The sequence below is a fragment of the Balaenoptera acutorostrata genome, chromosome X (assembly GCF_949987535.1).
Source record: "Balaenoptera acutorostrata chromosome X, mBalAcu1.1, whole genome shotgun sequence".
Taxonomy (NCBI): domain Eukaryota; kingdom Metazoa; phylum Chordata; class Mammalia; order Artiodactyla; family Balaenopteridae; genus Balaenoptera; species Balaenoptera acutorostrata.
Window position 1 is genome coordinate 12,793,516 of NC_080085.1, and position 27,891 is coordinate 12,821,406.

General features: G+C 41.6%; 1 protein-coding gene across 1 annotated transcript; it reads right to left on the reverse strand.

Moving 5' to 3' along the window:
- On the reverse strand, positions 1-27,514 carry ACE2 (angiotensin converting enzyme 2). Its single transcript, XM_057539058.1, has 12 exons — positions 27,415-27,514; positions 23,948-24,117; positions 21,121-21,347; positions 18,443-18,587; positions 15,956-16,054; positions 11,782-11,904; positions 11,198-11,370; positions 9,921-9,979; positions 6,722-6,822; positions 5,182-5,298; positions 3,082-3,276; positions 1-979 (listed from the first exon to the last, which is right to left on the reverse strand). The coding sequence occupies exons 1-12, from the start codon at positions 27,505-27,507 to the stop codon at positions 871-873; spliced, it is 1,611 nt and encodes a 536-aa protein (XP_057395041.1). The 5' UTR covers positions 27,508-27,514; the 3' UTR covers positions 1-870.
- Positions 27,515-27,891: the final 377 nt, after the last annotated feature.

Sequence of the window (27,891 nt, forward strand, 5' to 3'; positions counted from 1 at the left end):
TGTGTAAATCGAGTATTTACTGAGTGTCTGCTTCGTGCTCAGCACTACTCAGACATTGTGGGCAAATACAAAAGATTTAAGAGATTGGGAGCCCACTTCAGAGGGTGACATTCAGTTGGGATCTCCATGCACTCCACAGTTAGAGAGCAACGGAAGTGAGTTTCTATCACGGGTGCTCTGGAGGGGGGTTCACGGAGGCCCCTGGGGCTAGTTTGATGTGGTCAGGAAGATGGTGATCAAGCAGCTTGGAAGTGAGAAGGCAGTGTCCTTCAATGGCTCTCTGGATTCTTCTCTCTTCTGTAGCCCTGTCACCCTGAAGAAGGCATGTTCCAGTCCAACCATCACTGGGGGAAATCACTAGAGTACTTAGATCAAGTTAATGTGAAGAGAGCATGACATCCTTTCCACTTGAATTAAATCCAAGTGAACAGTGCGTGCTGTTCTCCGTCCCTGCAGCTCCATCTGTTCACAGGCACCGTCTTTAAGAGCGATCCACCCAGGTTCCACACCAGAGCCCAACACCTGCTCCTGCCATGTCTCCTTTTTTTTCAATTCCAGCAACACAGTGGACATTTCCATTTCTATTACCCCCGAGCAGCGTGTGAGGCCAAAGACAAACTTTCTCTATTCTCAAATAGAAACACCTCTTTCAGGAGACAGAAAAGTCAAATCCTGAGGCAGAAACAAATACTAAAGGCGATGCAAGTGAAGATGCCCTCTCCTCAGGCATGTCTTCTTTGGACAGCTTTTCCTGAACAGAGCCATAGCTTTGACATTTAATGACATCCTTATAATCTCCTATGTTCTGTACTGTGAAATTAACATTTACATACAATAAGATCACCTCAAGAGGAAATAAAAGAGATTTTTCTAAAACGAAGTGTGAACATCACCACTATTTTGGAATCCTGAATTATTTTCTCCTTTACTCAAGTCCATGGAGATATAAGGATTTTCTTCACTGCTTGCTTGACTTTTCCTGTTAAATAAAGTGAAATCACCTTAATATTGTGATCTTAGAATGACACGGCCTCCCTTGGACTCCACTGGGCCCAGGCATTTTTTCGTCTCAGCATCTAATCACCTGCACTCATTTGCATACCAGTCCCCTCTCAATGGACTATAGGCAGCCAGAGTGCATCAGATTCACTTCTTTAGGCCCATGATTGGTCGGCACGATGGCTGGCAGAGCACAGGAGATTGGTTAGGGTATAAGCTCTGGAGTCAGAGAGCAGGGGGCTCTGTGTCTCAGTCTGCCTATTCGGCAAATGATGGCAATCATGTGAAGCCAACGAAATAATGCTGGCAGAGTACTCACGGTACTCGGCATGTAATCCTCAATAAATACTGACCATTATTATTATTTTTAGGAACTCAGTGGTCATTCAGCCAATCACTTCATTTTAAAAAGCTTCCCCACTAAAGTATCAACTTCCAAAGTATAAAGATCAGGGTAGGCCTGCTTTGTAGTACAATAACCAGCTTTAGAAACCAAGCATATATCCTCATGTGTTACTGACTAGCCGTGCAAACTTGAGAAAGTTTCTTGGCCTCTCTGAATCTCAGTTTTATATATACATGAAGATAATTACATATTTACATCATACAATCACTGAGAACACTAATGTAAGAAATACATGAGCAGGGTTGACAGTCTTATTTTTCTATGTACCTTCTATTAACATAGTGTGTAGCATGAAGGAGGGGCTTCCAAATAATTTCTTTAATGAATTAACTTTGGAAGAGCGTCTCATGTGCAAGTTTTTAGTATGTAGAGGAGCGCTTCTTAAACTGTAATGTGTGTCCAAGTCTGCAGGTCTTACTAAAACACAGATTCTGATTCATTGGGTCTCCAAAAAACTGATCGTTTTTCAGAAAGACTCACGGACTTAGAAAACAAACTTATGATTACCAAAGAGGAAAGGGCAGGGAGGGATAAATTGGGAGATTGTGATTAATATATATACACTACTGTATATAAAACAGATAATCAACAAGGACCTACTGTATAACACAGGGAATTCTATACTCTGTAATAACCTATATGGGAAAAGAATCTGAAAAAGAAGAGATATATGTATAACTAAATCACTTTGCTGTACACCTAAAACTAACACAACATTGTAAATCAACTATAATATAAAATAAAAATTTTTAAAAAACCGATCGTTTTTGTTGGCTTTGGGAAGGGAACTTGGAAGCAAAGAGTGACAGAAGACTCTGTGTATCCTTTTGTACTTAAAAAATTTTAACTATATGAATGTATTCTAGTAAATGCCTATTTTTAAAAATGAAGTTACTTGGGAGAACAAATAATATAGTGAAGAAAATTGAGCAAAATAGACTAGTGCGTGTAAAAATTAAAGAACATGTTTAAACAACCGAAAGTGTGCAGAGAGTTTGTTAGGTGCTATAAAATATGATTAACTTCAATGATATAAGCCCAACAAACGTAAATGATGTCTCAAGGTCAGAAAACAAATCTAGTGGCAGGGCAAGACTATACATCAGGTCTCCGGTGATTTAAATCCTCCATGAACTTGGATCTTCAACTCAAGAACAAATTAGAGGGTGCCTGACCCATGAACTGAGGGGATAGTAGGGCGTCTGTGCTATCAGAGGAGGGATGAAGAGGATTCGAGTGTAGCAGTTTGAAGCAAATCTCAGAGCTCATTCTTGAATGATTTCACAGTTCAAATCCATCACTAATCCAGCCTCTAAGGTCAGTTCTGGACCGAGGAGGACTTATCAGTTAGGATAATGCCCTGAGCCCACTCACTCCTGCTGGGCTTGGAGTGCCTCTTAGCAGTGGGGCAATGATGCTGTGGGCCAGGCTGGAGTTTACCAGGGCACACCAGCCAACTCCAGCCTGGACATGTCCTGTACGGTGGGGCTTTGCTAGGGAGGCAAAGTGCTGATGAAATCTGGTAAATTTCTAGGGGAAGCATAAGAATATTTAGCTGCGAAATTGTCCAAATAAGTAATTGGCTTGTACAACCTACCACTTACTGCAAAATTTCCAGTTAGTTTTCCCTAAACCTTTCTGTTTTAGGCTAGATAAGTCTAAGAAAGGTCACTTACTCTCTTCGATCTCTGATCCCAGTGAAGATGAGCACGGCAATGCCAATCACTACCACTCCCATCACGGCCCCAAAGATAATCAGCCATATGGTGACAGGTGGCTCATAAGGGGGTCCCAGCGTCGGCTGAATCCCCAGAAACTCCAGGCTGTTGTCATCCAGGCGGAAAGCATCATTGATACGGCCCCGGGACATCCTATTCCCAAAAGCAAAATACTTAGGCAAAAGAAAACTGTGTGCAATTATTTACTCCTTATATCATTTTTCCCAAACGGATTTGATAAGGCTTATCCTAAAAATGTATACCTAAAAAAGCAATGAAATCAAAGTAAATAACCAGGTTCAGTGAAAGATTTGAGTTTTGACAATTATACATCTTTCATATCTTGTAACCTAGATTAGGTTTGGAAACAGCTCCATTGGAAAATTAGGCTGCAAGTGTGGAAACGTGCAAATGGTTGGCATTTGTTCATCTGTGACTCCTGGGTTGTAAAGGCAAAGTTAGCATGTTTGGTAAGAATTTCCCTTCTGTCAGGGTATGCCTACAATGATGTTATATCAGATAATGGAAAAGGACAACTGCATCCACCTCTTCTACAAATGAATCAGTCCCTCTACACAAGTCTCCACAGTTGTATTTTCCAAATGAAAGGTGTTGACATCCAAAATTATCACTAAAAGGCAGCACTGGGGAGGAATACAGGGAAGGAGCCTTTGCCAAAAAAAAAGGTGAGGATTATTTTTAAAACAAAAAACAGTGAAATGTTCAATATTCTAGATTGAAAACCAAAGTGTCTGGCATCACATCCTCCTGCCCTTGGGTATAGGGCAGGTCAGGAGGCGGTCAAAGTCCACCCAGAGAGAGAGAGAGAGAGAGAGAGAGAGGTCAAAGCAGCATTAGCCATGTCACCCCTGGCAACTTCTGCCTGAAAGAGTCTGGGTATTCTGGAAACAGGAAGTTTGAGGGCCCCTGTAGCTTGCAGGAGGGCGGGGCTCCTTCATGATGATCTCAGCTGGCGCTTTTCCCCAGGACAAGTCATATGGAGGCAGCCAGTGAGTCTCTGGGCATGCTCCGGTTGTAAACCCCACTAAACCAGATTTTCTAGGCCCACTCTGCCCAGCAAGTCTTGTTTCTGCTTCCGAAGATGAACAGCAGCTCAAGAGTGCCACCTAGTGAGCACTTTCTGTAGTAGTGAGTAGCTTAAGCCTTTTTTTCTTTCTTTCTTTCTTTCTTTTTTTTTTTTAATGACAAGGGGAAACACCTACATCTATCCATTCTTCACTATTGCTGTTTTGGGAAACAGCTGAGGCAAATTGGGAAAACTGTTCCTTCTGAACACTCACCACCAAGAGCAAGTCCCTCTTTTGGTATGGAGGCTAACCAGTGTCTAAGGAATCCTATCCTTGCCCACCTTGTTTCAGACTTCGGTTAGTTAAATGGATCCTACATCAAAGTCCCTACAGCAAATGATGGCGACACCTGCCCACGTGCCCTCTGCTCTTACCATTTTCCGGGTGTGCTGGCCAGACTTCCTTCAGCCAGTACCTGCTGCCTTTTCCCGAGAGCATTCTCAGGCCACAAGATTCAGCCCTGTCTGCAGGCCAGCAATGCTGGGAAATTAGTCTCCCCTGTAAGCAGTTCTCAACCAGTGACTGATGGGAGGTGGTGAATAAATAAATACCCCAGCTCTGATGGGACAATTGAGGTGCATATTCTACGCCGTCTCCCAGAATTCCCAGCAGAATGGAGCTCTAGCTGCCCACAGCGGTAACTTGCTCGTAACGTGTCCTTTACTACCTTCCTTCCATGCTGTCTCCTGTCCACATTCCTCCATCCGTGCTTCTTGAGGTCACCTCCCAAATAAACTACTTACACTCAAATCCTTGTCTAAGGACCTGCATCTGGATAAACCCAATTAAGACAATCCCCTTGCTATGAGATTCTGGAATTAAAACCCAAGTTTTTAAGATGAGGAAAAACATGTAAATGACTCAGAAGAGTGCCTGGCACTGTAAAAGCACACCAAATATTCATTACTGCTGTTGCTGCATTGGGGGACCCCCTTGCCCTGCTATCATGCATTAGAAAGTAAAATATCACCTGATGGCCTCTTCAACTTCAGTTCTAGGAATGATGTCAGACACATTTTTAGGTGTAGTGACAAAGAAGTTGAAGGAGATTCTTGGTTTCAAGTCACTCACCCACACGTCCTTCTCCCTGTGGAGAAACAAAAGAAGCATCTTCCCTGGTGGCACAGAGGACACTGTACAGAGAATGAAACCTTCTCCTGCTGGTGCAAAGGAGATGGGAGGAGGATCACAGGGTAAAGTAGGGAGACATGGGGCAGGGCCCGTCATGGAAGGATGTAATTGTCCCAACAAGCTTAACACTGCCCAAAGCACACGAACTCACCTACATAAGGTGTGACGGCAAGTCTTGGCGCTGTTAGTTCTGCCACCATATAAGAACAACAGTTTGGTTTTTTTTTCCAATCATAGAAAAATTTCAAACTGAAAGCAGTAGCAGAATCAGCAAGGAATCGTTGGTGACCCAGACTCGTGCTAAACAACATGGCTGCCAGCAATGGCTCTGTTCCATGGACAGAGGTGGTGCGTTGATATCTTCGAACCTTGCCCCTCCCAGCAAAAACCGTCATGTTACCCCCACGGTGAGGGTGAGGAGTGGGGTTTACAGTACGATGTGACAAGACTCTGCTCTCACAGCTGCCAGACTGACCCTAATAAAACCCAAGGCAGATCACAGGGCTCAGAGCCTTTCTCACCCAGAAGGAAAGCCAATGGCCTTAGAACGGCTTGGGAGGCGCACATGAACTTTCTTCTCGCCTCCCCACCCCCCTGGCCCAGTCCCACCATGACCACATCTCCCACTGGTCTTCTATTAGCTCACTGTGCTCCAGCCACACTAGCCTCCTTGCTGTTCCTTCAACAGGTGAAGGATATTTGTTCCTCAGGATCTTTCCACTTGCTATTTTCCCAGCTGAAACATTTCCCCACATAGTCTGCACCTCTGACTCTCTTTCCTGTTTCAGCTATTTGCTCAAATATTAACAAGGCTTTCTCTGACCATTTTAGTTAAAATTGAACCCTACACACACACACACACACACACACACACACACACCAGCACTCCCTAGCTCCTTTCCTGTTGAATTTTTCTCCCTAGCACTTATCACCGTCGAATTCTACTACTTACATATTTACATATTTTGTCGATTGTCTATAACACACACACACACACACACAAAACAGATACATTAGAATATAAGCTCATGAATGAAAGCAGAGATTTCTGCCTTTTTTTTTTTCAGTGCTGAGGGTGGATGAGAGCATTTGGGGAAAAGAAGGGGAGAGGAAAAGAGGAGAGAGGAGGGAAGGGGGTGGAAAGGGAGGAGAGAGGCGAGGAGAGGGCCATTTAATAATAACAATGCTCTTGTCACCTACAAGTCAAATAAGTCACAATCATCCCTAAATAGACTGGCCCAAATTCCAGGAGATCAAAGAGATTTAAAAGTTATTAGGAGGTTTTTCTTAATTTCACTTGAATAAAAGTTGAAGCATAATATTTTCTTAGACCCAAGAGTAAGGGAAATACTGATTGAGAGCACAGCAAATCAACTCACCCAAAAGGAATGGTCTCGTTTCTGACTTTTGAAAAATACTCTCTCATGGCGTATGCAACAGACGACTGGAACAAGTACATTTCATTGTCATTCCATTCATACTGCAAATTCAAAACAAAAACACTGCTCAGTAGAGATCATGGGGTACATTAAAACCTGATATTCTAAAAGCTTTTTTTTTGGTCGCGCCATGCATCTTGTGGGATCTTGTGAGATCTGAGCTCCCCGACCAGGGAATAAATCCACATCCTTGGCAGTGAGAGCGCGCAGTCCTAACCACTGGACCGCCAGGGATCTCCCCACAAGCGTTATTTTTAAATTGTCTAATATGCCAAAGATTCTTGCTCTGCATGAAGTCAGTGACCTCCAACTTGAGTGTGCATCGGCATCACCTGGAGGGCTTGTTAAACCACTGAATCCTGGGCCTGAGCCTCAGAGTTTCTAATTCAGAAGGTCTGGGAGGAGACCCAAGAAATCGCATCTCTAACAAGCTCCCAGGTGGTGCTAACGCTGCTGGTCGCGCAGCCACGCTTTAAGAACCATGGCGTTCACTGCCCTTTTAATTTAGTTTGATGTAAGCTGAAATAAACACCCGGAGGGAAGGTTTATAGATGGGAGTCATGTGAGCCATTGGTTTTGGTTAAAATGTCCATATACTGTAGACAAATGTGCTGAGTTTTTACTATTTTTATAGTAAACTCTTGGATATGTGTTAGTGTAAAAAAAAGAAGAAACTTGAGGTTCAAAGGAAAAAAATTTTTTTGTAAACAAGGTAATTTGTTCTTGTTTTTCAGTGCTAAACCAATGGCTTGTGTATTTGCATAGTCCAGGAAAAACCTGTTCAAACAGAAAAAAAGCGTTCACTCTTTCCTCCAGTAGATGGCAATAGAGATCATGAATAGCACGAAGTTTGCATCTCTCCTTCCCCTTCTAGGAAAAACAATTCTGAGATGATCATACTAAGTGAAGTAAGCCAGACAGAGAAAGACAAATATCATATGATATCGCTTATATGTGGAATCTAAAAGGATGATACACATGAACTTATCTACAAAACAAAAACAGACTCACAGACGTAGAAAACAAACTTATGGTCACCAAAGGGGATAGCGGGGAAGGGGGATAAATTAGGAGATTGGGATTAACATACACACACTACTATATATAAAATAGATAACCAACAAGGACCTACTGTATAGCACAAGGAACTATACTCAATATTTTGTAATAACCTATATGGGAAAAGAATCTGAAAAAAATATATGTGTATATGTATAACTGATTCACTTTGCTGTTCACCTGAAACACATTGTAAATCAACTATACTTCAATTTTAAAAAATGTAATTACATTTTCAGAAGTAAATCTAAAATTTTAGCTGTTTAAAAAAAAGATTTCATTGTAAAGCAACTATACTCCAATAAAAATTAATTTAAAAAATAAATAAAATAAATAAAAATAAATTTTAGAAAAGATTTCAAAGGATTGCTACATTGACCCCAGCTTGATATCACACAGCTGTTGGAAAAAGTTGCTCTAATAGTAATAATGATATTATTAATATTATTACTAATATTCTGGTTACTATTTCTATATTCAAAAAAAGCAAAGGCCAAGTTCCCAAATTAGTGTCAAAGATCCAGGTGGACTTTGCCATGAAATAGCTTGAACTGGGCAGTTATTCAGGCTAAAAGTATGGTTCTGGTCTCATCAAAGCAACCTGTCATTCAGTGACTAGGCCTCAGAATGTTACACCATCAACCCCTCTGAAGGTTACTGATCCCTCACTGCATGGAAAGAGAACATGGGGACACATGTCAAGAAAAAAGAAGATAATTGAAAAGGATCCTGACCTACCAGATACTTTAAATTAAAATAATTAAATTTCATTAGTCCAAGGAAGAGCTAATAAAAATATGACAGAAAGAGAAATGATCCCAGAGACACTCAATGATTGTTAAGAAATAGGAACATGAACTTTTAGAGTTTGGGAAGTGATGCACTTCCATTTTTATTATTTCTTTCTTAAATGTTCCTTTTTTACTCCTACTATATTATTTATGTTTAGATGTCTTATTTATCTATGAAAATTACACTAAAATACATTACAACTACTGTGGAACCTTGGACAATATTTAACTTCCCAGGAAAAGTAAGGGGGTACAAATGCCATCTTTGGGTCTATTCAACGCAAAGAACAATTTTCTGTAGCACCTTGGACTGTTTTATCCAATAGTGCCAGGCTGCCCTCTAATCCTGCAAAGCCTGCAGGATGCCACAAGCCCACCCACGCCTTTGATCCCCATCTGCCTGGGGCGACCCTCTCCTCTCCTCTTTCCCAATCAAAGCCGCTACTGCTTCAAACTGGATAACCTGAGACAGGTTGCTTCAAACCGGATAACCTGAGACAGGTGTTTAGGAGAAAGGAATAGCCGATTAAAGTAATTCACATGAAGGTGTAAGTAATCTGGTTTTCTGTAAAACATTCTGTTGTCCTGAAATGCATCTCTACATCAGTGGTTCTCAAACTGTGCTGTAATCAGTCACCTGGGGAGCTTTGATGACTTGATGCCACACCACAGAGCAATTAAGTCAGAATCTCTGGGAGTGGGATTCAAGCACTGATATTTTTCAAAAATCCCAAATGACTCCAGTGTGCAGCCATGTTTGAGAAACTGTGTTCTAAATCAGAGCTTCCCAGTCTTTATTGCATCTACAAACCCACCGGGGGGCTTGTTAAAATGCAGATTCCGATTAAGCAGGTCCAGGGCCGGGGTCTAAGATTAAAACAAGCTTCCAGGATATAGATGATTGACTAAGACAAAACAACGCAAAACTGCCTACAGTGCTTCTAAGAGCAAGCAATCTCTCAAAACATAACCATGTCCTCTTCCTCAAATACAAGTAATGGTGATTAGAGTGAATTGGGAGGGTGGGTATTTGATACTTAAGATTGGATGTTTTCTTATTGATCTTCATAACACCTTCAAAGTCACAAGGAAAGAGGAGGCATAGCCAATCCAATAAGGAATGAATGTGTTCCTAAAAAAAACAACCCAAAAGCCAAAGGGCAGAATCTAGAGCTTTTTAAGAGAACCATGTGTCCTCTCATCTTTTAGACCACACTGGAATGGGCTTGTTGTGCCCTATTTAAGGGAATGCGTTGAAAAGTCATCGACGCACTGTGTAGAATACTCACAGCTTTTTCTCCAAGAGCTGATTTTAGGCTTATCCTCACTTTGATGCTTTGGTCAGAATCTGATTAAAGAGAAATAACAGACTGTTGTTACAGATGACACATTGACCATGTGTGTTTATTTCCTTCCTCTCCCAAGATCCCACTAAAGTGATGGTAAAGGAATTTTTTAAGGTATAAACACACTTTTGGAAAATGAGAAGTTATGGAGGAGTGGTAAGTGCTTTCACAAGGGTCAGGAAGCCATGCCCTAATGTGTATACACAGGCAGCACAGACCCCCAAAGTCCCACAGAATCCTGGAGAGGCTTGGGATTCAGGTACAGTAGGGGGTGGGAAGAAGATACTGGACTGAAAACCAGGGGAATGAAACTCAAGGTCTGGTTAAAGACACTTTGGGGAACAGTTGATGTCCCTACCCCATGAGCTCTTGCTTAGAAAGTCACTTGGAGGCTGTGCTGCAGCAAAACAAGAGGTAATTCACGAAAGAAGACATGGCATCCAGGAAGCAGTGGATTCAACCCAGGACAGCAGCAAAGGGATGACTCAGGATGAAAACTGTGGTCCAGATTGAGATAGGAGGACTCTAAGAGGGAGTTCTTTAGGAAAAAATGAGACTGAAAAGAATAGATATGTTGGAATAGTTGAAAAAGATGAATGTGACGTACATAGCAAATTAGACATACAAAAAACATGAGACAATAGAAACTCCAGGACAAACAAAAAACCACATAAGAAAGGATATAAAATAGTATATTGGTTCTGCAAGCATAATGATGCAAATATTGATAATTTCTCTATGAAAAATTGTGTTAAACCTAATTGGGAGAATGAGAAAAGGAGGCAGAAGAGTAGGCAGAAGTGCATGCCTAAAAGTGAGCTATAGGGAAATGACAATATAAACAAATTGTTTAAAAATATGAATGTGACCACCAGAAAGAAGAGGCAATAGCATTAAAATTGTTAAAAGTACTTGTCTTTGAAGAGCAGGGTTCGAATACAGTGGGTTGGAGACTGTTAGACTCTTTTATTTTAAATATGGGGCTAGTAAAGCAGACTTGAAAAAGAGAGAGAGAGGTAGTTTTCACTGTGCCAGGTACATAGTAGCTGCTCAACAAATGTGTTTCCTCCCAGATAAAATGGCAGCTACCACCATAGTACAGGGGCTAAGTAGAGGGAGAACATATTCAGCTGTGTCACAGTCCCATGAGACTGGGGCCAGAGAGGACTAGGGGAAGCAGAAAGTGGGCGATTAGAAATGTGTCAACTCGATGTACTCACATGGAGTCCAGTCTGTGCTCCATCCCACAGGCGAATTCCTGTTCTGCTCTTTCAGCCAGGTCAACAACGGCTCAAAGTAGTTGAGCAGTGGTTTTACGTCCATAGTCTTTACTCCCACAATATTTTCCAATGCTAAGGTCCAGGGTTCTGATTTTCCAAGATGCAGCATTTGGCTACATGAAAAAAGGGGAGGGTGGGTTCAGGGCCTTTTGAGGGATTCCAGATGTACACCTACTTACATGTACAATCTATGCTTTCTCCTCTTTGGCTTGACTAAGTTTGCTCCTGGCAAATAAGAAAAGAAGCCATGTTAACAGATGTATTCATCCTTCAATCTCTCTTCCCCTCCAGTTACTACAAAAAGAGCTCTGTAGTTATGACATGGAGAGAGGAGGTGGCCTGTCCAGCCATCACATGGTCCAGGTTCCTGTGTGACCACGAAACAAACATTTAATTTGTGGATGAGAACATTTTGAGGCCCCCAATTTTCTTCTAAGAACAAAGAAATCAAATTCAAACCTAGGCATGGAAATGAGTAAAATCAAATAGGAATGAGAGGTTCAATATTTTGAAGCATCTCTTACAGCAGCCTTTGCCCAGCTTCGGTGGAATTCGAGATATCACATTTGTACAGGGGACCTTCATGTTTAGCTGTTTGACAAAGGGCTTCATGAAACTGGAATTGATAAATGGTCCTTGTGTAATATCTGTAAAAGAGATAAAGAAAAAAATAGTTGTCCTGTGTTTAGTTTCTGTGGTAGAATCAAAGATTGGGGCATATATTTAAATGTTGAAGCCCTAGTAACCAAAGAAGTACCAGTTAAACCTCTTTTCCCTCCAGAAAGACCCAAACATGAACCCTACAGACTCATCATACTTGCATTCATGTATCAGCTGATAAAAAGGCAGTATTATTTTGTTAAATGATAGCTCACGTTTGTATTGTGTTTTACAGATTTATAGCCTTTTCATATAAATCATACCAATCGATCCTTATGGCAGATCAACAATATTATTTCCACTTTACAAATAAAGAAACTGAGGCTCGGGGCTTAGCTGGTGGTCCAGTGGCTAAGGGTCCGTGCTCCCAATGCATGGGGCCCAGGTTCGATCCCTGGTCAGGGAACTAGATTCCCACAGGCCACAACTAAGAGTTTGCATGCCGCAACTAAAGATCCCGCATGCCACAACTAAAGAACCTGCATGCCACAACTAAGACCCGGCGCAACCAATTAAATAAGTAAATAAAAAAGAAAGAAAGAAACTGAGACTCAACAAATTCAAGATCTGGATCTAATAGGGGAAGAACATAGGTTTTGGGACTTCAAGTTAAAAATGCTTTATTACAGATATTAGTTGGCCTGCCGGTTCAAGATGGCAGAGTAGAAGGATGTGCGCTCACTGCCTCTTGCGAGAGCACCGGAATCACAACTAACTGCTGAACAATCATCGACAGGAAGACACTGGAACTCACCAAAAAAGATACCCCACATGCAAAGGCAAAGGAGAAGCCACAGTGAGACGGTAGGAGGGGAGCGATCACAATAAAATCAAATCCCATAACTGCTGAGTGGGTGATTCACAAACTGGAGAACAAATATACCACAGAAGTCCACCCACTGGAGTGAAGGTTCTGAGCCCCACGTCAGGCTTACCAGCCTGGGGGTCTGAAAACGAGAGGGGGAATTCCCAGAGAATCAGACTTTGAAGGCTGGCGGGATTTCGACAGGACTGGGGGAAACAGAGACCCCACTCTTGGAGGGCACACACAAAGTAGTGTATGCATCGGGACCCAGGGGAAGGAGCAGTGACCCCACAGGAGACTGAACCAGACCTACCTGCTAGTGTTGGAGGGTCTCCTGCAGAGGCGGGGGGTGACTGTGGCTTACTGTGGGGACAAGGACACTGGCAGCAGAAGTTCTGGGAAGTACTCCTTGGCGTGAGCCCTCCCAGTGTCCGCCATTAGCCCCACCAAAGAGCCCGGGTAGGCTCCAGTGTTGGGTCGCCTCAGGCCAAACAACCAACAGGAAGGGAACCCAGCCCCACCCATCACCAGACAATCGGATTAAAGTTTTACCGAGCTCTGCCCACCAGAGCAACACCCAGCTCTACCCACCACCAGTCCCTCCCATCAGGAAGGTTACACAAGCCTCTTAGATAGCCTCATCCACCAGAGGGCAGACAGCAGAAGCAAGAAGAACCACAATCCTGCAGCCTGTGGAAGAAAAACCACAATCACAGAAAGACAGACAAGACGAAAAGGCAGAGGGCTATGTACCAGATGAAGGAACAAGATAAAACCCCAGAAAAACAACTAAATGAAGTGGAGATAGGAAACCTTCCAGAAAAAGGATTCAGAATAATGATAATGAAGATGATCCAGGACCTCGGAAAAAGAATGGAGGCAAAGATCCAGAAGATGCAAAAAATGTTTAACAAAGACCTAGAAGAATTAAAGAGCAAACACCTAGAAGAATTAAAGAACAAACAAACAGAGATGAACAATACAATAACTGAAATAAAAACTACACTAGAAGGAATCAATAGCAGAATAACTGAGGCAGAAGAACGGATAAGTGACCTGGAAGACAGAATGGTGGAATTCACTGCTGCGGAACAGAATAAAGAAAAAAGAATGAAAAGAAATGAAGACAGCCTAAGAGACCTCTGGGACAACATTAAATGCAACAACATTCGCATTATAGGGGGTCCCAGAAGGAGAAGAGAGAGAGGAAGGACCTGAAAAAGTATTTGAAGACATTATAGTCAAAAACTTCCCTAACATGGGAAAGGAAATAGCCACCCAAGTCCAGGAAGAGCAGAGAGTCCCAGGCAGGATAAACCCAAGGAGAAACATACTGAGACACATAGTAATCAAAATTGACAAAAATTAAAGACAAACAAAAATTATTAAAAGCAACAAGGGAAAAACGACAAATAACATACAATGGAACTCCCATAAGTTTAACAGCTGATTTCTCAACAGAAACTCTACAAGCCAGAAGGGAGTGGCACGATATATTTAAAGTGATGAAAGGGAAGAACCTACAACCAAGATTACTCTACCCGGCAAGGATCTCATTCACATTCGATGGGGAAATCAAAAGCTTTACAGACAAGCAAAAGCTAAGAGAATTCAGCACCAGCAAACCAGCTCTATAACAAATGCTAAAGGAACTTCTCTAAGTGGGAAATACAAAAGAAGAAAACGACCTACAAAAACAAACCCATAACAATTAAGAAAATGGTAATAGGAACATACATATCGATAATTACCTTAAACGTGTGAATGGATTAAATGCTCCAACCAAAAGACACAGGCTTGCTGAATGGATACAAAACCAAGACCCATACATATGCTGTCTACAAGAGACCCGCTTCAGACCTAGGGACACATACAGACTGAAAGTGAGGGGATGGAAAAAGATATTCCATGCAAATGGAAATCAAAAGAAAGCTGGAGTAGCAATACTCATATCAGATAAAATAGACTTTAAAATAAAGAATGTTACAAGAGACAAGGAAGGACACTACATAATGATCAAGGGATCAATCCAAGAAGAAGATATAACAATTATAAATATATATGCACCCAACATAGGAGCACCTCAATACATAAGGCAACTGCTAACAGCTATAAAACAGGAAATCGACAGTAACACAGTAATAGTGGGGGACTTTAACACCTCACTTACACCAATGGACAGATCATCCAAACAGAAAATTAATAAGGAAACACAAGCTTTAAATGACACAATAGATCAGATAGATTTAATTGATATTTATAGGACATTCCATCCAAAAACAGCAGATTACACTTTCTTGTCAAGTGCACACGGAACATTCTCCAGGATAGATCCCATCTTGGGTCACAAATCAAGCCTCAGTAAATTAAAAAAAATTGAAATCATATCAAGCATCTTTTCTGACCACAATGCTATGAGATTAGAAATGAATTAAAGGGAAAAAAACGTAAAAACACAAACACATGGAGGCTAAACAATACCTTACTAAATAACCAAGAGATCACTGAAGAAATCAAAGAGGAAATCAAAAAATACCTAGGGACAAATGACAATGAAAACACGACAATCCAAAACCTATGGGATGCAGCAAAAGCAGTTCTAAGAGGGAAGTTTATAGCTATACAAGCCTACCTCAAGAAACAAGAAAAATCTCAAATAAACAACCTAACCTTACACCTAAAGCAATTAGAGAAAGAAGAACCAAAAAACCCCAAAGTTAGCAGAAGGAAAGAAATCATAAAGATCAGAGCAGAAATAAATGAAATGCAAACAAAGAAAACAATAGCAAAGATCAATAAAACTAAAAGCTGGTTCTTTGAGAAGATAAACAAAATTGATGTGTATAAAATGGATGACTAATAAGAACCTGCTGTATAAAAAAATAAAATAAAATTCAAAACTTCAAAAAAAAACCATATTAGTCACTCAAAATAAATAAATAAATAAATAAAAATACTCTATTACAATCACCCTGCACTCTGTCAGTGACAAGAAGACAAACAAAAATATATTTCTATTTCTCCCAAGGATACTATAAATTCCCTGATGGTGGGAGAAAAGATCTCATGTAAGTTTTATTTAACTCAATACATCGTGTTGAGTTAAATCGAATTGAAACTGATCATCTGTTTTGAGGATCTAAGGGGGAGGTGAATGGAGATAGAAAAAGAAATTACAGTTGTCACTCTGTCCACAAATCCTAGAAGTGAAACAGAAGAAAACTGTCATTTACCGGATGAATGAGTAATCTTCAGCAACATGGAACAGACACGCGGGGTCACAGTATGTTTCGTCATGGGGCAGAGGCTCCACCACCCCGACTATCTCTCGCCTTTGGGGAAAAAAGAAGATACATTAGCTCTGGGTCACTCATCGTGAGAAAGTATGGATGGTGCCATTAGTGCAGTGTCATCAGCCAATGGCATTTCTACTGAAATTGGTTGTCAGGTGAAATTGAAACAGTGTAAAGAATTACAGAATAAAGTGCATCATGTAGTCATCTCTTTATTTTTTAAATTCAGCCAGTCTACAGCATTGGAAAATAGCTGTACCTTCAAAATACTAATTTAATAAAGTGCATTGCGTGGCCAAAAACATACAGTGAAAGTCCTAATAATTCCTCTCCGGCACCACATTTTATGGGCTCCTGGTAGGCGGAATTTTCTAAAATTGAAATCTCACTGATTCTTCAAGGCTAGCTCAAATGTCCCCTCCTCTGTGAGGCCTGCCCCTGCTCCCAACCACCTGCCAGCACAGTGAACCCTCCAGCTACCTTGGCCTTCTCTAGCTCTGCCTCCTTTGCCATTTCTCTCTCCGTTTTATAATTATTCACATACAGCTCCTTCTTGCCCTGGAGACTTGAGCACCTAGCGGGGGGGGCTGTGTTTTGGTCATCTTTACAGTTTCAGTGCCAGACACGATGGCCAAGGCTAAGAAAAGACCTCACGTGGATTCACTGAATGCATAGAGTAATTAATTCATTAATGAATCATTTTAAGGGTCTGATTCCATATACCTTTGGAAATAAACTAAAAGGGATAAAAAATTAATTCAATCAGAAAAAAAAGGTAGGGAAACCATGTATTGGGCCTTGTTTAAAGTGAATAATCCGTCCTTTCTGATTGTGGGATCATGATAGACATAATTTCAGTACTACTCAAATGCTAGCAACAGCTACTACAGATGCTGCCTCCTCCCTCCCAAGGAGGGTTTATGTCACCAGAGAGAATCTTGGCAGGAGAGTGGCACTGACTTCAACTTACGGACATGGGGCTGAATGTTATAATGGTAGATCTTCACCACAGAGAGGAAAAATAAAGAAAAATAATTGACAGGAGTCTGACTAATAGATGGTGAGGAGAAGCTTTCTTTCTTTTTTTCCTTCATTCATTCGTTCATTTGTTCATTCATTCCTTCTTTCCTAACTTCCTTCCTTCCATCTTCTTCTGTAATACTTTCATCATTTATTTCATACTTTCATGTGCCAGGCACTGTGCAAGGCACTTGGGATACGGTGGTGAATGAGGTAGCGCTGAAACTATTGGAAGGAATCGCCCTCTGTTGCCCAAATGCAGCAGGCTCTCACTAGCTTGGAATTCTCTCCCTTCCCCTCTACATACCCCTGGTTAAATCCCACATCTTTCTCAAAGCTCAATTTGGATGCTTCTCCTCATCTGACCTATCAGCCAGGGTTTTGGATCCCCCCTTGGATGCTCATGGATGCCCACATTCTCCCATCACAACCCAACACGTTGCAGTGGTTTCATTTCCCGCATTCCTCCATAGACTACAAGTTCTTTGAAGTCGAGGAGAACATCAGAAATGATCAGCATCGGATTCCCCAGTGCTTTACCTAAAATGTGGGGTTAATATTTTTGTTTCAAAGAATGGACAAAAGCAAAAATAAAAATGAATGAATTGATCACTTCCTAAATAATATCACAGTTTAATGGGTGCCTCAATACTTAAGATAGAGCATGAGAAATTATGTCACTTGACCCTGCTGGGGGGTGGGGCAGAGCCAAGGAAACATTATCTGAGAAAGCTCCCAAATGGAGACTTAAAAAATAAAAAGGAGGCAGTCAATGTGGTGTGTGTGTGTGTGTGTGTGGTATGTGATGGCATTCCCCTAGCCTGAACACACTTCTCTCTCATTTTCACATATTTAGCCCCACATCACTAGATTTCAAGATTTAGCCACTGAAATCCCAGTTACTCTGACTAGGAAGAATTCTCTGAGAACTCCAGTGCTAGTTGTCTTAGGTGGGTTCTCACCCAAACAGACCCTGAGACCAGACCCTGGGACGTGATCCCAAGAAACACAGGCAAAGGAGTGAGGAAGTGAGACAGGAAAAGGAAAGCAGCCCCCAAAAGGTGTGTTATCAAGCAAGTCACCACAGTGGGTAACTGGAGCCTATTCCCACTGAGGAACTCTAGGATCCCATGTAGAGCACTCACCTCAGAATTCTCCCCGCTGAGGGCGAGGGAGCTGAAGTACTTATCCACCAATTCCCATCACACATAGTTCCTCAGTCTTTTCTCCATAGGAGGGTTCTAGTGACCAGAGGAAGCCCTCAGGCAATAAAATACAGATACTGGTACTAAGTATATGATGTCTGTGTGTGTATGTGAGTGTGTGTATACAGGCCAACCAAATGCTTTTAAATAAACAGCAAATTCATGAGGAAACATTTTACTGATTGCATATTCATTGACTTACTTCATCTCCCACCACTTTTGCATCCACTGCTCCTTGGGTATTTCACCCTTAAAGACCATCCACCTCCACTTTTCTAACATGTAAGTAAACGGTAGAGTTCCAACAATTTGAAGTGCTTGTTTGAGCAGGAAGTTTATTTCTGTTACTGAAAATAAAATGGGAAAGGATAAATATTAAGATGAGGGTGACAGTGGATGTCTTGTATTAGATACTTTCCTAATCTCAAGATATTATTCCTCAAGATATACTTACTATAAAGATGATCACATGAGAAATATTGACAGTGGACATAATAATATGTATATATTCGTTTTCTCAGCTGAGGGATTTGGAGTAGGGTGAAGCCTTGGATAGATCAGGTTAAATAAATCCACAAGGAACCCCTAATCCGTTTTCTTTATTAGTTTCAGTTGCCTTCCTTAAGTACTTCTTATCAGAGCTAATCAGGGGTATTTTATCTACTTTCCTAGTCATACTGTTTATCTTTTTTGTTTTTTGTTTTTTTTTAATTTATTTATTTTATTTATTTATTTTTGGCTGCGTTGGGTCTTCGTTGCTGTGCGCGGGCTTTCTCTAGTTGCGGTGAGTGGGGGCTACCCTTCGTTGCGGTGCGCGGGCTTCTCACCGCGGTGGCTTATCTTTGCCGCGGATCATGGGCTCTAGGCACGCGGGCTTCAGTAGTTGTGGCTCACAGGCTCCAGTAGTTGTGGCTCACGGGCTCTAGAGCGCACGTTCAGTAGTTGTGGCACATGGGCTTCGTTGCTCTGCAGCATGTGGGATCCTCCCGGACCAGGGCTCGAACCCGTGTCCCCTGCACTGGCAGGCGGATTCCCAACCACTGCACCACCAGGGAAGCCCCACACTGTTTATTCTTGTAAGCTCCATGAAGGCAGTGACTGTCAATTCTCATTCAAGACTGTATACCTAGCCTGGTGTCTGCTACATGATGTCCTCTGTGAGTCTTTGCTAAATAAACAAATATTAAACAGATGTGGCCAAAAGCCAGTAAACCAGGGAAGGGAAAAAACAACAAAAACGAGCCTCCCTAGAGGAAACCATCCACTGGATAATCAGAAGTACAATGTACTTTAAATTTACTGACATCTTCCTTACCTGAGTTTAAAATGCTTTAACGAATTATGTTATTTCATTTATCCTTTATTATTGATGTAAAAAGGCAGTGGAGCTCATATCTAGTGTGTAAATGAAGCTCACTGGAATGTAAGCAGAGGGATATTATCTACTTGGCACACCAATGTATTTAGTGTCTTTTAAAATGCTTTACACATAGTAAGTGCTCAATAAATATTTTTGGAAGAAGAAAGGAAAAGAGAGAAGGAGAGAGAGAGAGAGAGAAGGAATGAAGGACCTTATTTTGTTTAGCATCATTCACAGATCAGGGCCAGAGCCAAGGAAAGAAGCAGGAGTTTTTCAAATCAGTGGTTTAACCATGCCTAGTACTGTCTTAGTGATTCAACCATCTTTGACTGCTGTCAAGGAATATTAAAAAATGATAAAACTAATAATGGTCTGTTAATCGACTTGAGAATGATACTTTAAAATTAGGAAACAGGTGTGGTTACTGTGAACCCCCTTTCCTCTGTTGCTCCCTTCATGGGAGGATGCCGCTACTTGTCTATTACCCACTGGGTCTGTGCTCACAGTAACTTTTTCAGACATGATGATGGCTTTACACTGACCTACTCCCAGGTCCTTGTGAGATCATCAGGGTCTGGAGCCAGAAGTCAAGGCAAAGTGAATTGCCCACACAAGGATGGAGCTCATGACCTTGACCTCATCGACTAAAAGTACTAGTAGGCAGAGCTAGGCAAATTGCTAAAATGAGGGGAGAGAAATACATGGGAAAGAAGAACATATTTGGCTCTAAGTGTCCTCCTTTTACAAGAAAGAATCCTCACTGAAAAATCTGGATCTCATGAATATTTGTTGTGTTCCGTCAAGTCCAACCCATCCAAAGAGAAACAGGCTGCCTCGGGCAAAGATGCTGAAGGATAGCCTGAATCTGAGGGGATGTCATGGGGCAAATTCATGCTTCAGCCACATGAACAAAACGTTTCAGTCTCCTCCAATCTTGATATTCCACCACCTGTTCCTTAAGAACTCCCAAATTTCAAGTTATACTTTGCTTTGCATAATATTATGGGAAAAGTTATAGATTAGGGCTCTGGTTCCGGTTCTGCCATGTTGCTTCTTGACCTTGGGTTAATTATTTTCCCTCTCATGTCTTCAGTTTGCTTCCTCTGCAAAATGGTTTTTAGAATCTGTTCCAGCTCCACTGTTGTGGTTTTTACCTAGAACCGGGGGATTCAGTCAGAACTCTGACACTAATTAGCTGGGTAACCTTGGATAAGCCATTTCAGTTCTGTGGGCCTGTTTTAGCATCTTTTTAAAAAGCTTCTGTTAGATGGTTCTTAGAGTCCCAAGACCATTCACTTAGTTACCTCTCTTATGCCCTTTTCAAAGATACAAAACCAGAAGCTGGCATATTATGCTATATACTTAAAAAATTTTTTTAACCAGTAGCAATTTCCAGTTACCCATAAATAACTTATATTTTACATGGCAAAAATTAAATATATCCTATGCATGACAATAAATACCTTTGCCCATGTCAGACTAAAGAATACCCAAAACAGGCCATGAAAAAATGTCCGTACCATTGTCTTCATAAAAATCAGGTGGCAGAAGACCAAGGGCTTTCAAATAGTGAGGTGTAGCTGCAGAAAGTGACATGATTTCCCCAACAGCTTCATGGAAACCTTCATTAGCTCCATTTCTGAGCAGGAAGGGCTGTGTGGCATACGCCATGTCATACTGGATGTGCCCCATCTCGTGATGGGCTGTCAGGAAGTCATCCATCGTCACCTTTGTGCACATTTTGATCCTGAACAAAAATGGGCAAGATTAAAATGAATCTCATTGAATTTCATTTAATCATCACAATAGAGTTATATGGGATTTCCATAGCATGGATCACCTTTCCAAGATTTATTCACCAATGATTCTTGAGGACCTATCTTGTACGTCCTAGAAACTGTACTAGGTGCTCAATATAAAGTGATGGGCAGGGCTGAATCTTGTCTTCCTGATCACAGACTAACAGAAAGGACGATAAACAGAGTCATCTACTACAAAAACTCTGAGGCAAGTACTCTACAAGTGATCAGTAGATGTGGCCTTGGGCACAACAATGAGTAAATGGAGGCATAGTCTTCTGGACGCCCCAGGAAGGGCATAACTCAGGATGCAATGAGCAAGCTGGACCTTGATCAACATGCAGGGGTTTGCCAGGCAAATGGCAGGGAGGGACAAGAGACTGACATTCCTAGAAGTGCTCAATGAGGATGGCTTGAGAAAAGAATGTGGCATTCAGGACACAGCCAGCAGTTTGGTACAGCCAGGACATAGTAGTAGTAGGAGAAAGGGCTAGAAATTGATATTTGGGAATCATTAGCAGGTAAGTCAGGGAGTGGATGTGATGGCCCAAGAAGCTGTGTAGGATGGCAAGAAAAGAGGGCCAAGGACAAAGCCCCAGGAGGTCCCAGGACGTACAGGGTGGAGAGAGGAAAAGGAGACAGAGAGAGAAGTCAAAGAAGTCCAGAAGGAATGACGATGCAGACACCAGTGAACAACAGCACTTCAAAGACAACTCCTCAACACTGCCCCATGCTGTTGTGGCCCAATGGTATAATGACGGCATTTGGCAATTAGGTGCTGGTCCTTTTCAACTTGGCAAGAGCAATTTCATGCAGATGAGTGTAGGGGTCATATTTCAGCAGGTTCAGTAGTCTTCCCACCACTCTGAGCACCGCATCATCCCCCTGATAAATACCCTTTAAGGACTCACGCTGCTCAGGAATAAACTCAACCTCCTTTGTACACCCCAATATGACCTCCTTCTCTAACTTGGTTTTTCTCTATACTCTTTTGGCACAATTATAAGAATAGCTATTATATAGTTAATATCTACTGTGTGTAAGATCCTGTGCTAGGAAGCTTACATACACTTACTCATTTTTCAACTTCACCCTAGTACTGGAGTTGGTGAGCTATGGCCTGCAGCTGGCCACCTGTTGTGATAGATTAGGCTTTACTGGGACACAGCCCTAACCATTTGTTTCTGTATTATCTATGGCTGCTTTCATGCCACAAGGGCAGAGATGAGTAGTTGCAACAGAGACCTGCAAAGCCTAAAGAAACTGTTTACTATCTGACCCTTTATAGGAAAGGATTGCCAACCCCTACTCTAGCGCATGCAGCTGGGGCCCTGCCTAGATCTGCTTTACCAGAAAGATCCACCCATCTCCCAGTTGTCTGAGTCCTGGCTGTTGGCCAACAGCTGCTTCCTTCTTTAATGTTTTTGGCTAAATGGGAGGTGCCTCAACCAGGAGGTTATATGGCCCCATACTTTGGGGCAGTCCACAGCCAATGACTGAGTAATATGAGGTACAAAAGGCCAGTCCTCTTGTCTCAAGATGTGACCAACTCTGTGGTACAAATCATGCTCCAGAGAGCCCCATGGGATCAGGCTGAGGCCAAGTCTCTAGCAGAGACCACATCCTTACTTAACTCTTTCCCCTGCCCCATCCTGCTTCCCTCACTCCCCTTTGCCTGCAAGCTCTCCCTCAGTGAAACACGTGTACAAGAATCTCCATCTCAAGCCAGGGAACCCAACCTAAGACACTCACAAACCTGCAAACTGGGAATTACGATTCCACTTTATAGATAAAGAAACTGAAACCCAAGAAGGTTAAATACCTTGCCCAAGGTTGCCTAGTTATTAAGTGACACAGCTGGGATTAGAAAGCCTGTGCTCATTCTGCCATTTCACACAGACCCTCCTTCACACGCCCTTTATTCTAGCCTAACCTGCTGACTCCAGTACACAACACTGGTCCTGCCTCTCTGCATCTGATCCTGCTATTCTCCCAGCCCGGTGTCCCTCCCAGCTCTGTCTGTCCAAACCCTTCTTGTCTTTCAAGCCCAACTCAAATGCCACCTGAAAAGCCCTGTCTGACCCAAACCCCTATTCCAGGTGTGGTCACTTATCTTCCAGTTCTCCATGGAGTGTTCTCTGTGTTTCTCTTAATGACACATACCAGCTTATCTATTCACCTGTCCTAGCTCACTCAGAAGAGGGAAACGGAGGTGGGTATCAATGCCTGACTCACATGTCCATCTTCCATAAATCTTGCACCAACCCTTTCCTAATGGGGGCACCACCATACCCATGACCATGCAACTCTAATGGGTGCATATCATCTCAGATGAGGCAAACTGTCTAAAGGTTCAAGTTAGGGCCTGCTGACAATCCCCTTTTCCTTGGAAAGCCCAGATGTGCTCTCATGGACTCCCAGCCTTCGTTCAAGGAAAATTCATTCATCTCTTCTGTGCTCAGAGGAGCAGAGAAGGAATCCAAATTCATCCTCATCCCTCCATTGTCTCCCATTTTAGTATCAGCTGTGTAAACATCAGCCTCACTACCTGAAGTCACCCTTCCCCAGGTCCCATGCTGTGGGGTGGCAGACCACTTTCCGGCCATCGCCTGGCTCAGTTAGCATGGAGTTAACCCAGAATTCTTGAGTCATATTAGGAAGGCCAATAGACACAAAGAACTTCTCAGCCTCCTTGAATATCCTCTTTGCATCCCAGGACTGGAAAAAAAAAAAAAAAAAGAACAGCATTTAATTCTAGCATTAAAATCACAGCATTCTTTCTGTTGGATATGTACAAAGGCATAACTGTTCTGGACAGCTTTCACAGCGTTTATACTCTTTGTCTCAGTAATCCTGTCTCTAGGGAACTAACCTAGGAAATTCTCAGAAATTAGGTTGAAGAATTACGTTTAAAATGATTTTTATTATTATTTTTCAATTGAAATAATTTGATATATTGTGTAAATTTAAGGTGTACAATGTGTGAAATGATTTTTAATAGGGGGAAAAGTGGAAACCACCACCAGAATGGTTAAATAAATAATGATGCCTTTGTGGAATGGAAAATCTAAATAAATTAGATTTATGAAGAATTTTTATTGATTTTTTAAAAAATTATTTATTTATTTATTTATGGCTGTGTTGGGTCTTCATTTCTGTGCGAGGGCTTTCTCTAGTTGTGGCAAGCGGGGGCCACTCTTCATCGCGGTGCGCGGGCCTCTCACTATCGCGGCCTCTCTTGTTGCGGAGCACAGGCTCCAGACGCACAGGCTCAGTAATTGTGGCTCACGGGCCCAGTTGCTCCGCGGCATGTGGGATCTTCCCAGACCAGGGCTCGAACCCGTGTCCCCTGCATTGGCAGGCAGATTCTCAACCACTGCGCCACCATGGAAGCCCCTATTGATATTTTTAATAATTTAATAGTGAAAAAGTAAAATATATAAACCACTTCTATGGTATAATCTTAATGAGGAAATACATTAAAATGTTAACAGTAGATGGGGTGAGATTATATGTGAAGTTTTTTGTCTTTATTCTTTATGTTCCAAGTAGAAACACAAACGATAATGACCTTTTCTTTGCTAAAAACTGTTCAACTCAAGACAACAACCCTTGATTGATCTCCTTCAATGGGCAAGGCCCTGGCATTAGGCTCATTAGAAGACACAAACAATAAAGCAGACATGAAGTTGTGTGATTTTGGAACCAAAAAGGCCCACATGTGACCCAGCAGCCAATGGGTAGGGGGGCCTTGGCTTCATAGTCTGTATGGGAATCTAAACTTCCAGAATGTTCTGGAACTGTAGAGGGGCAGCAGAAGGTGTGTGCGATTCAGCAAACTCTTCTGGGAACCAGTGTCTCTGGAGCTGACCAAGACTTCTTTGGAGATAAGGCCCATTATCAGTCAAACTAAGTTTGTATAATTGGCAGATATTTAATGAATCACTTTTTAGTGACACGGAAAACTTCCTTTCATCTTAAAGACCAGTCAAGTTTGTTTTTTCTCCTATTTCAGCCTTGGGGATATGCAACTGGATATAACAGACACTATGGATATTTTCTTTGACCTTTAAAGGCTTAATGTCAGGCAATATTGCTATTGGTGAGTATGGCATTCTTAAGGAGAATGAACAAATACTAAAACAGTGTAGACTGGCAAGAACAGTTAACATCTGCTGAATGAAGAATGAATGGATAGAAAACCAGGCTGGAAATATTAGGAGTTCTCAGTTCCAACCTTAGTTATCACTGACTGTCTTTGTGACTTCGAACAAATCATTTACCCAAGCCTCAGTTTCCTCACCTACAACATGGAACTATCACAATACCTGTCCTGGCAGTCCCATAGGTTTGTCGTAAACATAACATTAGGAGAGATGGTGGCGGTGAAAACACCGTAGATAGGCTATGGAGCTACATAAAGATGGGCCTCTGCTGCTGCTCAACTGCCAAGTGGGGCTACAACAGCTGCAGGAGTTTAGGGGCCCTTGCAGCTTCACGTTTTCATTCTGCTATGGACTTTTCCTAGGAGTATGTTACGTAGGTGAAGATGTTCATTGCATTGCTGCTTACAGATTTAAAACTGTTAACAAGCAGTGCATAAATAGTAAACCATGGTGCAACCATCTGAAGAAATTTTACGCAGCCAATAGATGTATGATTATGGATCCTACCCAGAAATGTAGGCTATTAGCTGAATAAAGAAAAATACACAATTATAACTATAATATTATTTAATCAATGGAAGGGAACATAGAGAATTTAAACAATTATACCGAGATGGTAAAAAAAGGTTATTTAAAAACTATTTTAGGGCTTCCCTCATGGCGCAGTGGTTGAGAGTCTGCCTGCCAATGCAGGGGACACGGGTTCGAGCCCTGGTCTGGGAGGATCCCACATGCCACGGAGCAACAAAGCCCGTGAGCCACAACTACTGAGCCTGCGCATCTGGAGCCTGTGCTCCGCAACAAGAGAGGCCGCGACAGTGAGAGGCCCGCGCACCGCAATGAAGAGTGGCCCCTGCTCGCCTCAACTAGAGAAAGCCTGCGCACAGAAACGAAGACCCAACACAGCCAAAAATAAATAAAAAAATAAATAAATTTTTAAAAAAACCAAAAAACTATTTTAGACTTGTAATATTTTTAACAATAATGATTTTTAATATGCAAAAATCTTCTAATGATATCCTTTTTTTTTTTTTACTATTCACAGAGATTACTGACTACTTAGCAATGACTAACTTTATTTTTTTTTAACATCTTTATTGGAGTATAATTGCTTTACAATGTTGTGTTAGTTTCTGCTGTATAACAAAGTGAATCAGCTATACGTATACATATATTCCCCTATCTCTTCCCTCTTGTGTCTCCCTCCCTCCCACCCTCCCTATCCCACCCCTCTAGGTGGTCACAAAGCACCGAGCTGATCTCCCTGTGCTATGCGGCTGCTTCCCACTAGCTATCTACTTTACATTTGGTAGTGTATATATGTCCATGCCACTCTCTCACTTCGTCCCAGCTTACCCTTCCCCCTCCCCGTGTCCGCAAGCCCATTCTCTACGTCTGCATCTTTATTCCTGTCCTGCCCCTAGGTTCCTCAGAACCATTTTTTTTTTTTTAGATTCCATATATATGTGTTAGCTTACCGTATTTGTTTTTCTCTTTCTGACTTACTTCACTCTGTATGACAGACTCTAGGTCCATCGCAATGACTAACTTTAGAAAGAGTTATGGCAACCAGTTGATAATTCCACATCTTATTGCTTAATGGAAAACTCAGGTCATCTCTACTTTTAATATCTCTCAGCAAGATCAATACCATACTTATTCAAGGTACTTGATGTCACTGACATTGTAAACTACTTTTCCATGAAAAGACAGCTACATAAGAAATAAATTTAAATTAGCTTGAAAATTTTCTCATTTACCTGTTTTCATAAGACAAGAAGAGAAGGATGGCATAAAAAGAAATGAGGTCGAGGATTTAGATTTGGTTTTCAAGGTGTCTTCTTCCTACCTGGTTCTGCATTTCTTTGGTAACATCTATGCTTGGTTTCTCTCCAAAGGGGACTGTCAAAGGGTACAGATTTGTCCAAAATCTCCCCCACATATCGCCTATTAAAAAAAAAGATTTTGTTAATATGTGACAAAGACAACAGAAGTATAGACCTGATTTTACATAGTGCATGAGGTGGGATTAGTAAACAGGACACAGAGTATTCTAGATTTAATCTAGTTTCTGTGCTTCCTTTTCACTACCTCTTTTTCTCTTCCCTTATTTTATATTTTCAACATTCCCTTCTTTTTTTATCGCCTCTAAAAGGTTAAAATGGCAGGAGATGATGTGGCTAGGCAAAGCTTGTTAGGGAATCATCCTTGTTTCTCACATTTCAAATTACAATTCAAAGGCACAATGTATTAAATATACGGGACATCATAGCTACTATAGATTAGAAATAGATTTATATAGTCCCTCATCCATGGGACAAAATAC

Coding starts and splice junctions, on each gene's coding strand:
- ACE2 (XM_057539058.1), bottom strand. CDS start 27,507: ATGTGGGGGAGATTTTGGACAAATCTGTACCCTTTGACAGTCCCCTTT. Junction 24,118..27,414: donor CCAAAGAAATGCAGAACCAG/GTAGGAAGAAGA, acceptor TTTTTTTTCCAG/TCCTGGGATGCAAAGAGGAT. Junction 11,371..11,781: donor GAAGCTGGGCAAAGGCTGCT/GTAAGAGATGCT, acceptor TTTTTCATGTAG/CCAAATGCTGCATCTTGGAA.